The sequence below is a fragment of the Atractosteus spatula genome, chromosome 18 (genome assembly GCF_055471065.1).
Source record: "Atractosteus spatula isolate fAtrSpa1 chromosome 18, fAtrSpa1.hap1, whole genome shotgun sequence".
Classification (NCBI taxonomy): Eukaryota; Metazoa; Chordata; class Actinopteri; order Semionotiformes; family Lepisosteidae; genus Atractosteus; species Atractosteus spatula.
The window spans coordinates 11,966,236-11,978,531 of record NC_142723.1 but is presented as its reverse complement, the minus strand read 5'-3'; the positions used below and the strand labels follow the sequence as shown (position 1 = coordinate 11,978,531).

The following is a 12,296-nucleotide window of genomic DNA, read 5'->3' as shown; positions in this document are numbered from 1 at the left end:
ACAGACATTATAAGGATATTAGTCTAATTATGGTGGTGAATAACATTTTAAATGCATAATTGTTAAAATAATATTGATTCATTAATTTTAACATTTTATACAACAAAATGTTTATTTTGATAATGTGCACTATGAATGCACAGTATTACTAGCTGATCACCAGACACCTTGATGCACATACTTACTTTTACAGTTATGGGTTTTACTCCATCTTTGACTCTTTAAGATTTATTTACTAACATAATAAATAATGTTTATTTAATAATGATTATTGATTTGTTCGTGTGTACTATAGAAATTATGCAAATGTCACCACATAAGTGCTTCCTAATACATTTAAACATCCTGTAGCAGCTTGCATATAAAAAGAAGTGTTGGTTAATGCTATGTATTTTATGTATAGTACTTGATTTATGGTTCCATACTACTCTAACACATCAGAAATGTACCTAAACTCAATTTGCTCATGACTTGTTACGAGCATGTGTAACAAATCAAAGACATTTGCATGCATTTTAATGGGAATTTAATGTCACTTTTATGTTCTTGCCTGCAAGCAAAAAGTCTGGTACCAGCTTTTACCAGAGAATGGTAACTGAGTTTTGTTTTAGGCATGATACACAATTTGCGCATTAATACAGTATTTTCATATGTCATAAAACATACTTTCCTTTCACAACCTAGCCCATGCAATTCCAGTTAATTACTGAATTTGGAAAACATCCCGATGACAGTAAATGTGGCATCACCTTGACCCCATGTTCCCCCCTCCGATCCCCACGGAACACCAGGCAGATCCATGGAACCGGCAAGACACCATTTCTAGGACACACAATCCCAAAAGGAAAACGAACACTTTATCGCCTCCCATAACAGACTTCAAATCTCTCATGACAACAACATAAAAACTTTTTCTGTCAGTGGGTCAATAAGAAGACCACAGTCACACATGTGAAAAGGCCAGCTGTCTAAATATCTAGAACGACAAAATCCAAAACAAGGAGCTCCGAATAAAAGGCACCCTGGCCACATACACACCAGAGGAACCATCACAAGTCTATTCAGTGTTTAACATGGATGAACCTGCTTCATGTATCCTGAAAGACTTAAGAAAACCCTTCATTTCCTACCTACAACACTGTCTAGTAATAAAACCAGTACACTGATGGTGGATTACTGATAACACGAAGCAGATTCTAGTTCATAAAGCTGAAAAGACACTGTTCCACCCGTGTTCAGACTTGAGCCCTGATAAATTTCACAACAAAAGGGGAAATGTGTCCCCCTTCATAGGGATTCTGAGTCCAATCTAATTTCACTGTACAGTATGTGAAATTTTAATGCAGAAATAAAGCCATAAACTATTTTTTTATTCCAGAGATCACACCTGGTAGCTGGAACTGCAGTAGAAAAATTATCGCTTAGAGCAAAAATAAAAAGATCTAAACAAAGCAAAATAAAACATGAGGTGTGCCTATTTAAAAAAAAACGCCTCATAGATTTCGTTAGGTCCTTGACAACCAGCAGAAATAACTTAAATCCCACCTCATGATCAGACTGAGCTGTGAAAATAAGTCATATTTTCTGCATTGAGGAATGTGTCATCAGAAATCTATATTTATCGTTTCCTTCTGTTAATTAACACGTAAAACAGAGCCGGCAGAAAAACTCAGAGGCACCTGCTGACTGTGTACACTGACAAATCACTCACTTCCTGCTGTGCCACATGAAAAAACAGCCTACTTTCAACTTCACTGCCAATCTTCCAAGACCTACTTCAGATTTTCTTTTATTTCATGTAACCTCACCTATCCCATTTGTAGAGGGTAGTTTCTTTTTTTTTTTCAGGAGTGTCTTCCACACTGAATTTGTATCACAAATTGCCGTTAATCTGCTGTGCACACCCAGCACTAATGTGGCTGGCATTCTTCAAAAATATGCAGAGCACACAGCAGCTGGGTGTCAATGAAATGGAAATGGAAAATGTTTCTGCCGGCAATCTCCAAGCAGCCAAAACTAAGGCTTTCTGTTAACAGCAGTCTGTAACTTTGTCTCATCTGTTTGTGCTCTGAAATACCCAAAGGTTCTGAGTGCTTTCCTGAGCAGACACACTTCAATCACAGGAACACTGTCTGAAGTTGGCAAAAATCAAACTTCCCCACAGCCTGGCGTTACTGTTAAAAGTTATAGCAGCTCGTGAGAATGCAGGATTCTGATTGCCAGAGGCTTATCACCATTGTTAAGTTCCACATGTTCAGGGTTTCTCAGAAAACCCTTCCTAAGACGGTTGAAGAAGGCTAAGATATGTCCCCAGATCCTCACTAACTTTTACAGATGCACTACAGAAAGCACGCTGACAGGTTGGATCACAGTGTGGTATGGCAACTGCAGTATTGCTGACCGCAAAGCCCTACAGTGGGTGGTGAAAACTGCCCAGTCCATCACTGGGGTTGCCCTCCCATCTATACAGGACATTTATGACAGACGGTGCTTGAGGAAAGCTCTAAGCATCATCAAAGACCCCACACACCCCAGCTACAGACAGTATGACCCTCTACCATCTGGAAAACAGTACCGGAGCATTCGGGCCCGGACTACCAGACTCAGAGACAGTTTTTACCCCCGCACTATCAAACTATTAAACTCCCAGCCTCTCTCACTGTCACCTCACCTCTCACCTACAATCTGAACCTCACAGTGCCTTCTTTCTTACCAAAAACTCAAACACACATTGAAATCTACCTCAACCTCACATGTCAAGAAGCTCACTTCCCATAATTTTCTATCCTTTATTTCATTCTGTTGATGTGTTTTTGCACATCTGATGTTGTTTTGCATATTACCTGTTACCTTTTGTTGTTTTGCACATTGCTTGTTGTTGTTTTTCACACTGCCTGTTGTCTCTGTCTTTCTTTTATTATACAATTGTATTGTTGTTTTTTTGTACTACTTATCATCTGAGAGCTAGCTAAATAGCATTTCGTTATACCATATACCTGTATATGAGTATAATGACAATAAACTTGAACTTGAAAAGCTGGGAGTGTGACAGTGATCCTCAGGGTGGGTTTCAGTCTAGCAACTATTGCTGCTACAGAACTTCCACCTGTAAATTAAACCAAGCTCTGACAGGCAATATCTGTTAGTATACACAGAAGCCATACAATTCTGTCAACATGGTTTGATTCCCTACTACTGGGGTGGAGCGGTGGCACTGTGGCTAAGGATCTGTGGCTAAGGTGGCCTGTGGCTGGAAGGTTGCTGGTTCAAATCCATTGGCCGGCAGAGGAATCCTACTCCATTGGGCACCTGAGCAAGGCCCTTAACCCCAACTGCTCCAGGGGCGCTATACAATGGCTGACCCTGAGCTCTGACCCCAAGCTTCTCTCCCTGTCTGTGTGTCTGTGTCTCATGGAGAGCAAGCTGGGGTATGCGAAAAGACAAATTCCTAATGCAAATAAATTGTATATGGCCAATAAAGTGATCTTATCTCTCTCTCTCTCTTACTGCTCAAAAAGGGGGCCCAGGTTATCTGCAAGTTAGGCGCAGTTTCTCTTCAATACAACCACAACCACAACACCCTCACTTCCACTCCGTACACAGCATGCCAGAGCCCACTGAACCGTAGCAGGCAGATTTGTACAATTATTTTCTTTTTAGTTTAACCCAATTTTTAAATAATGATTAAATGCTAGCACGCAATGATTTGTTGCTTGATTACATATATGACACTGATATTATTAGTATCGGTAACAGATTGGCTGTTATGTCATTTCCCAGATTTAAAAACCAGGCCAGATTCTTGTGAATGTCCTGATCTGAGGATGAATATGACCCACATCTTGAGCTGCAAGGTTCCTGTCCTGTTCCTCCTCCTTTACCTTAAGCATACAGCACCACCTAGTGTGTAAAGCTTGCACGTCAGGACTGCTACTTGGACACTGTGTACACTGAACTACATGCAAACTTCGGAAATTTAGATTTTTGATTTTCCTGTAAAGAAAATATTATAAGCTTATATCCCATCAGCTGCAACAACGCTTAGAACATTTCACATTTTTCCAATGCCATCTCATGTCAAAATCCAAATGGAACATTTGTGTAGAAAGATGCCCAACTGAAATAATCCCAAAACGTTACTGTAACTTTGCTTTCAGAACCTGGTTCAGAACCATAGCTTTCAGAACAGGGCATTCAGTGGTCAGTGCCGATCTTCTGCATCTTTTTCACCAAAACACAAATCAATGGGTCGTGTGCTTTGTACTGCCATGGATACACTCCTGAGCACACACAGGTCAGTTTCCATCTCCTTCCGGCCCACAGCACAACCTGTGCACCCGTGCTGCCCCATAGCCAAAACAGCTGGAGGGGACGGAGGCCCCAACACCAGCGCACCTCTCCCACTCTGGAGCACGTAATGAGCCGAGGAGCCCAGCCACCCACTTGTGGAAAAGCATTTGAACAGAGCGAACACATGCAAACTCCACACGTACAGGCGGCACTGGCAGGCAGCTGTTAATTACCACCCCTGATCTAAAGAGTCCAGCCATCAACCATTTGATCAGGTTTGTGTTGCCTGGCCTACCTGCTCCCGTCTGCTTTTCTTTCGTTTCTTCTCCTTCTTCCCGGACTGCGTCACCTCCACGGAGTCAGGCTTCTCCTCAGCCTGGCGCTTTTTGGGTTTCTTCCCCCTCACCCGCTCAGGCTGGGACTCAACAGCTGTACTGACGGGCAGCGGACATTCCTGAGAAAGACAAGACCGCGGCACATCTGTCCTGTGCTTTAAAGACGCAGTTGGAGTCAGCAGTTAGGACTCTGATGGAAAGCCTTATTTCTTATGGAAAAGTCTTATTTCCAATGACAGCTCTGGAAAAGTCAGGTGCATTCCTCCGGCCATGGCCAGGTCTAAACAGCCTACTAAGCATTTCTAAGTGAAATCGGCACCAGGCTTAGTAAAGGGGCGAAAACGGTAAGAGAAAGCTGGCTGTCGATTAGACAACAATTAAGTCATCTGCTGATACCATGACTAAAAAAAGAAGCAATGAACATTCAGGTGCTGCTACCAGGAGCATCTGCAAGCCTGTACTAAGTTTCAGTGGCACGCCCACCCCAGCACCCCACCCACATCACTACCACGCCCACCCCAGCGCCACACCCACACCACTACCACGCCCACCAAGCACCACACCCACCTCAGTGCCACACCCACCAAGCACCACACCCACCCCAGCACCACACCCACATCACTACCACGCCCACCCCAGCGCCACGCCCACGTCACTACCACGCCCACCCCAGCGCCACGCCCACGTCACTACCACGCCCACATCGCTGCCACACTCACTTCAATATCACACCCACCTCATCACCACGCCCAGTTTTGGTCCTCCTCCTCTTTGCTGTGGTGTCCTCTGCTCCCACGAGGTCTATCCTCTCCACCGCTTCATCAGTTTTCTCTTTCCTGCTCTTTTTCTTCTTCCGCTCAGACTCCACGTCAGACTTTTTGTTCTTCGCCATAACGCCAGGGACAGCAAGCTTCTGCATCAAAACATTTTAAAGATACAATTCTAAATCTAAAATACAAAGCATCACCTGGACACAATTAATGTTAAATTATCACAGTAATTGCAAACCTAATACTATTGCAAACCCTAACATAGTGAGATTTACATCTAAGCAAATGCTTGGTTAGAGTTAGGAGGATCTTAAAATTAGACATCCTATTTTGACATTTTTTCAGAGCCATTTAGTAATATACCACATCAGTTCCACCATCAAGTTTTTTTACAATCCAATGTTGATCATACAATTTGTAGTTCATATTGTGCAAAACAAAAACCTAAGAACTTAATAGTATTGATTAAACTACTCAAAACACAAATACCACCCACATGTACCATTCACTTTATAGCAACTGGAATTCTGAAACTTGCTCCTCTCACTAAAGCCCAGATTAGTGCAAGCTTTCCCTTGAAAGTAGAAAATTATTTTTATATTATTCCAGGATGGGTTTAGCTTTAATAGTGATCGGGTGTTATTTTTACTTTTTGTAAACAGATATTGCAGTTAATATCTGCCTATTATGTTATAAAGCCAGCAGCCATGTCAACCTGCAACTCCCAGATGGCAGCCCACTGAAGCTCAGCAGGTGTGAGCCTGGCCAGTACCTGGATGGGAGACCTCCTGGGAAAAACTAAGGTTGCTGCTGGAAGAGGTGTTAGTGGGGCCAGCAGGGAGCGCTCACCCTGCAGTCTGTGTGGGTAATGCCCCAATATAGTGACAGGGACACTATACTGTAAAAAAAACAGGCACCATCCTTCGGATGAGACGTAAAACCGAGGTCCTGACTCTCTGTGGTCATTAAAAATCCCAGGGCGTTTCTTGAAAAGAGTAGGGGTGTACCCCCGCGTCCTGGCCAAATTTCCCATTGGCCTTTACCAATCATGGCCTCCTAATAATCCCCATCTATGAACTGGCTTCATCACTCTGCTCTCCTCCCCACTGATAGCTGATGTGTGGTGAGTGTTCTGGCGCACTATGGCTGCCGTCGCATCACCCAGGTGGGGCTGCACATTGGTGGTGCTGGAGGGGAGTCCCCATTACCTGTAAAGCGCTTTGAGTGGAGTGTCCAGAAAAGCGCTATACAAGTGTAAGCAATTATTATAAATTATTAATATTTTGCTCATAAAAATTAATGTGATTAAATTCTCCAATTTACATCAGAGCTATCAATATGACCTTGAAGTCCAGCCACAGCTGCAACAGTTCCAATTATCCTACTCAAAGATTACGAGATGAGCCAGAGAAGGAAGGGTACTCCTTGTTCCATTATAACGCCTTCTGAATTTGCGCTGAACCAAGTTGAAATGAAAATGCACAGAATTCTCTCTCTCCAGTCAGGTTCTCAAGGCTCCAAATTTAAGAAAATCATAATAATACATAATATACCCCTTATGTCCGCCTAGTGACTAATAAAATCAGAAAGTCTATGAAGACATCTCATTAAAGCATTATCACATCAGACTCCATACAAATGTGCTTCACACATATGTGGTGTGCCATCATTCAGTATTTTTCATTAGCTTTCCAGAGCAACATAATAAAAAGTGGTGAAGGTCGATTATAACTGACAGAGAAACAGATCCATACTGTATGTGTCTTGTTGTTTTCTACTTTTGGAAAACAGCAAATATGTATTGCCAAATGACCAGGACTATACAGCAGTTTGTTTTAAACGTGTATATATTTTATGTCAAAAGTGTTTTTATATAGTTCTGTATGGTGTTGCCGAAGACAAATTCAATCCTTTTGGATGGACAATAACGCTATATAAAAATATCATTAGTAGCAGTGTATGGTAGTTGTTAGGGCTCTGTACTGGTGCCTTAAAAATGTGGTTTCAAATCCTGGTGTTGTACCCTTGAGCAAGGTACATCAATCAGATTGCTTCTGTAAAATACCCTCCTGTATAACGTTACAAATGTACAGTAAGTCACTTTGGGTAAGAAGTAGCAGATTACTTCTTGGAAAGGAGTGTTCGTTATTTTTTCCGCTACCAAGAATAATTAATTCGTAAAACCTTGTCAGCATATATTACTTTCTTTTCTAAAGATGTAAAGGGGCTTTTACATTAGAAAATTAAAGCTAGAAAACTAGTCATAATACAAACCCAAACACACATACATAGTTGCCACATTCAAAGAACCACTTAGAAATATCAACAAACTTTTGCCTCTAGTAAGCTTCCTGCTAACATTTAAACAGCAAACACGCAGTCCAGGAAAATTACAAGCAACAACGCGTGTGAGATTAATGATTAAAATTGCGTTTTAAATAAGTTTCATTTCAAAAGCAGAATTTTGTAACATTAAATGTCCACAAACACAGCATCAATAACTTGCATAACTTCCGATATGTTCATATATAAAAGCTTTACACCACAGAATTAGACTTAGGCTAAAATTTAGTTTTTGCACTACTCACACCACTCACGGTACTCCTCCAGTTTGTGTACAACACGAGCAAGTTCTTACTTCACGCGCGCCATAGAAAGCATGGCGCTAAGCACCGCCCCCTCACTGTGATTGGTTCTGGCTCACTGATGTCCCGTTTCGATTGGATATCTGGTTGTCAGTCTCCCGAAGGCCAGCCCATTTTCAGTGTGGCTGTGGCTGGGAGTTGGGGTCGCATGTGGAGTACCGTGCACGTGTTATCAGTGACAACCTATTGGGCGCCGTGTCCAGGAAAGATAAATGTGAAGTCCCTTTTGCATCGTTTTACACAAAAAAGAAATGAATAGGAAGAGCACTGAGGAGAGGATGCAGTTTTTTTTTATTAAACCGGCCCGGCCTTGGTTCTTGAAGCTAAATCACTGGGATTATTTTTAATTTGACTTGATAAACTTCTCGAATAAATACCCTATAACAGCCAACGAACAAAATGCAATTGCATTTTTACTTGTGCTATTTTTATTGTAGTAGATTTTAGCTGCTACAACACTATCCTTGTACGTTTAAAGTATCCTGCAAATATTTCGAGATAATCCCTCGTTCGTGGCAAAGGAACGAATTTATCACGGTCTAGTTGCCTTACGGAGTGTACAGGCAGTTGCACTGGCATGTAGCATTACCTAAAGCGTGAGTTGAAGATGTCGGGACTAGGACGGACTCTGTTTCGTAATGTGAGAATAAAGTGCCTGTATCGGGGGGTGTTTATTTGTAATCCACACAGGTGTGCAAGGTAAGTGTCTATTTTTAAATTGTAGAATGAGTGCATGTCCTGAATGTTTCTAGAAGTGGAGATTTCGGGAAAAGCACGACACTATGGCATCTTTCCTAACAATAGCAAAGGTTAAACTGTTTCGAGATATGCCAATGCAGAAATCTCTTGTCCCCATATCGTGAGTTTAACACGAGCGAGTTGTGGTCGTTAATAGTCGTTAAATTTACCGTGACCTTGAAGAGAACGAAAGCTAAATCTAGCTAGATGTCGCACAGTGATTATTATTACTATTATCTCTAGAATGGGTTTATAAAACACTCGATTTAAAAAACCGTTACTTAATTGTATGGTATAAAGTTGCATAACTATAAAGCGATATGCCAAAACATCATGATTCGATACATTACAATTTATACAAAACAGCAGCGACAAAACGCCCAGTAGTGTGATGGATCGCGAAGTGTTCAGGTACAGTCTGTGGTCAGGGGCTTCTTTCATTCAGGGAAATTCTCTGAAAACGGACGTGCAGCTGTTCCTTCAACGGGATCAAAGGTTGTAGAACAGAATCTACAGGTGGGCGAAATCAAGCGGTTTTATCGGTCTTTGATATAATTACCTGTCGTTTTATTCCAGATTTGCAGTTCTACTCAATTCAAAATACAAAATACTTTATTCATCTCCTTATGTCAATATGAGAGATTTTTTATCAATCCCGAGTCTTTTTTACGTCTTTAATCTTGACCGACGTAACTAATGATGGCATGAAGGTGGTTTTAGTGAAGAGTTAGTAGCCAATACAGTATCCCTGCATAATTGTTCCCCACTTCTGGAACTTGGGTTTCTGTGGGTCTTCTGACCACTAAATTCAACAAAACCATTATCATCCACTGCAGGATAATGCTGTGTTCACCTTAAGTATGTGGAGGGAAAAATAAGGATTGATGGAGATGTTTATATTACGTAATTCCTAATTTCGTTGGCTGCAGTGTGTATGGATGAAGGAGATACAAAATGTCAGGAGGGATACAGATTTGACCTCTGCGCTGGAAAAAAAAAGCCCTTTGGTGTAAAACTGGAAATTGTCGCGGGTTTCTGATTCTCCGTAGATACGACTCGCCTAAAGCCCTGTGCACGACGCCGCCGAAGAGCAGGACATCCCCGCCAGCTGACGGTGACCAGCCCATCAAGTTCTCCACCAGCAAGGCCAGCCACCGCACGTGGACGGTGGACAAGTCCCTGGGCAGTGAGCACCAGAAGCCCCTGTGGAAAGTCCTTCCCCTCAGCCTGCTGGGGATCTCCTTACTGGTGTGGTGCTTCTTTCGGGAGGAAACCGAGATAGACCGCCAGCTGGAAAAGAACCTTTCCGAGTACCTTCCCGGATTGCTGCCGCAGCCAGAGACTGATGCTCCTGAGGAGGCCGCCGAAGAAAATGGCCGGCCCAATTCGTAGGCGTTAATGAGTTATCCTCCATGTTTTTTAGTCTGTCCTTGTTCCCTCCTGTTCTCACCATTTGTTTCAGTCTGTGTGATTAATGGGGGTCTTTGTACATCGCTCTGATGGAAACCTTGATAAGAGAATACTGTAGCTGCCCCCCACCTTTGTGTATTTCAATCCTGTGCAGTGTAAATTTAAAGAAGGATTCTTCACTCTCGCCATGCTCAGGTCTAACTTTGTTACTCTACTAAACTTGGACCCCAATTAAAAATGCCACACCTCTGTCCTCATCTGCAGTAGGTGTGGTTAGCTCCAGTCCTCAATGGCATTGAGCCTTCACAGAGTTTTAAATTAACAACCGATGGAGACTTAAAAATAGGATTTGGTTTCTTATTCAGATGACGAGGCCAAGAAGAAGGTCAAATTGACAGTGGAAAGAAAATCAGAAGGTCCCCATGTCTTCGAGAATTGGATTAGCCCTTCCCTGACCTAGAGTTGGGTTAAAAGAGACTTAGTCTTGCATTTTTAATCCACCCTCCCACAAAACCATCTTAGAAACAAAAGAGTTACCCATGCTTAGCTAGAAATGGGTGGTTTTGGGTGACCTATACCATTTACGTTCAGCAGATCCATTCTGGTCACTGTCAGCTGTTAAGGTAGCCCTGACTCAAACCTGCAGCAGCTGAGACTTCTGGGCTTATGCAGAGCGACTACTGGCTGAGCATATCGTGGGAGCCCTGACTTCGGCAAAGGAATCCCACTTCGTTGGGCCCCTGAGCTAGGCCCTTAACCCCAGCTGCTCCGGGGGCGCCATATAAATGGCTGACCCTGCGCTCTGACCCCAAGCTTCTCTCTCCCTGTCTGTGTGTCTCATGGAGAGCAAGCTGGGGTGTGCGAAAAGACAAATTCCTAATGCAAGAAATTGTATATGGCCAATCTTATCTCAGACTTGTCCATCCAGAGGCCATGTGGGGATCGGAGTCGGAACTCTGCATCATGTTCTGGCATCTGGCATGAGATGAGATGGAGCAAGAAGGATACAAATGTCCAGGCTGGGCGAACAGCCCTGAGCAGTGCCAGTGGCCTTGTACTTCCGGGTCAGGACCGTGCTCAGGGGTGACCAGTCCCTGTGGAGGAAGGGAATACAATAATGAACCCATAATCATGCCATAGTGGCTGCAGAAACCCTCCACAGCTGCTTGCTGCTCTGGATGCGCTTGTGGCTGGAAGGTTGCCAGTTCAAATCCCGCGGCCGGCAGAGGAATCCTACTCCCTTGGGCTCCTGAGCAAGGCCAACTGCTCCATGGTGTCATATAAATGGCTGACCCTGTGCTCTGACCCCAAACTTTCTCTCCCTGTCTGTGTGTCTCATGGAGAGCAAGCTGGGGTATGCGAAAAGACAAATTCCTAATGAAAGAAATTGTATATGGCCAATAAAGTGATCTTATCTTATCTTTTGTAACCTTTCTTCTCTTTTCATTCTGCCAAGATTGTGCTCAGTGCCTACTCTGCTTTCCGCCTCTGGTGTCATTTATGCTTCGTTTCCTTCCGGTTTTGTCCACAAGAGGGCGACCCTGAGAAATGTTTCACGCAGGGGTCTCTGTTATAATGTTGGTTTTAAAAATATCTTTGCGGGAGAATGTAAGAAACTGCTTCACAGAAATTAGAAAGCCCCGGCCAAATTCGTGTCAAGCGGCAATCAGGATGGCAAGCTTGTTGTGACAGGACACTTGCAGGAACTTGTGGGGATGGGGGGTATACGAAACATTGTTAGAAATATAACTAAGTGTTTAAGTGGTAACAGGTTTCTTTTGATGCTGCCTGAAATGAGACGTCATTCGTGCAAGAGGCACACTGCCAATCCTAAAGGTGAAAAGAGGGTAGCTGTCTGGACATAAAAGGCATAGCTGTTGCACTTTTTCTCATGCTGGCGGAGCAAAACTACAGGAATAGTGCAATTGGAAGCTTATGTTTGACCGTAGCTAGCTTTTGTGTCCGGTTAGCTATGGTATAAAGATCCGTGTCAAACTCTTAACTTGGGCGAATACACTCGGTTACCCATTCTAGTTATAAAGAGACAAAAAGAAGAGTTAAATCCCATATAATACCTTCTACAGCCAATTTCCCGTTACTTTCACCTC

General features: G+C 43.0%; 2 protein-coding genes across 2 annotated transcripts in view; one reads left to right on the top strand and one right to left on the bottom strand.

Moving 5' to 3' along the window:
* chlsn (cholesin) overlaps positions 1-8,059 on the bottom strand; it is a 132,087-nt gene extending 124,028 nt beyond the window's left edge. Inside the window, exons 1-3 of the mRNA XM_088937019.1 lie at positions 7,984-8,059; positions 5,362-5,538; positions 4,586-4,744 (exon numbers count right to left, since the gene is read on the bottom strand). Coding sequence (XP_088793145.1) covers positions 4,586-4,744; positions 5,362-5,517 — 315 coding nt within the window. The 5' untranslated portion in view covers positions 5,518-5,538; positions 7,984-8,059. The remainder of the gene's footprint in view (positions 1-4,585; positions 4,745-5,361; positions 5,539-7,983) is intronic.
* Positions 8,060-8,280: 221 nt separating this feature from the next.
* uqcc4 (ubiquinol-cytochrome c reductase complex assembly factor 4) lies at positions 8,281-11,605 on the top strand. The gene is made up of 2 exons (XM_088936991.1): positions 8,281-8,739; positions 9,828-11,605. The coding sequence occupies exons 1-2, from the start codon at positions 8,648-8,650 to the stop codon at positions 10,168-10,170; spliced, it is 435 nt and encodes a 144-aa protein (XP_088793117.1). The 5' UTR covers positions 8,281-8,647; the 3' UTR covers positions 10,171-11,605.
* The last annotated feature ends 691 nt before the right edge of the window (positions 11,606-12,296 follow it).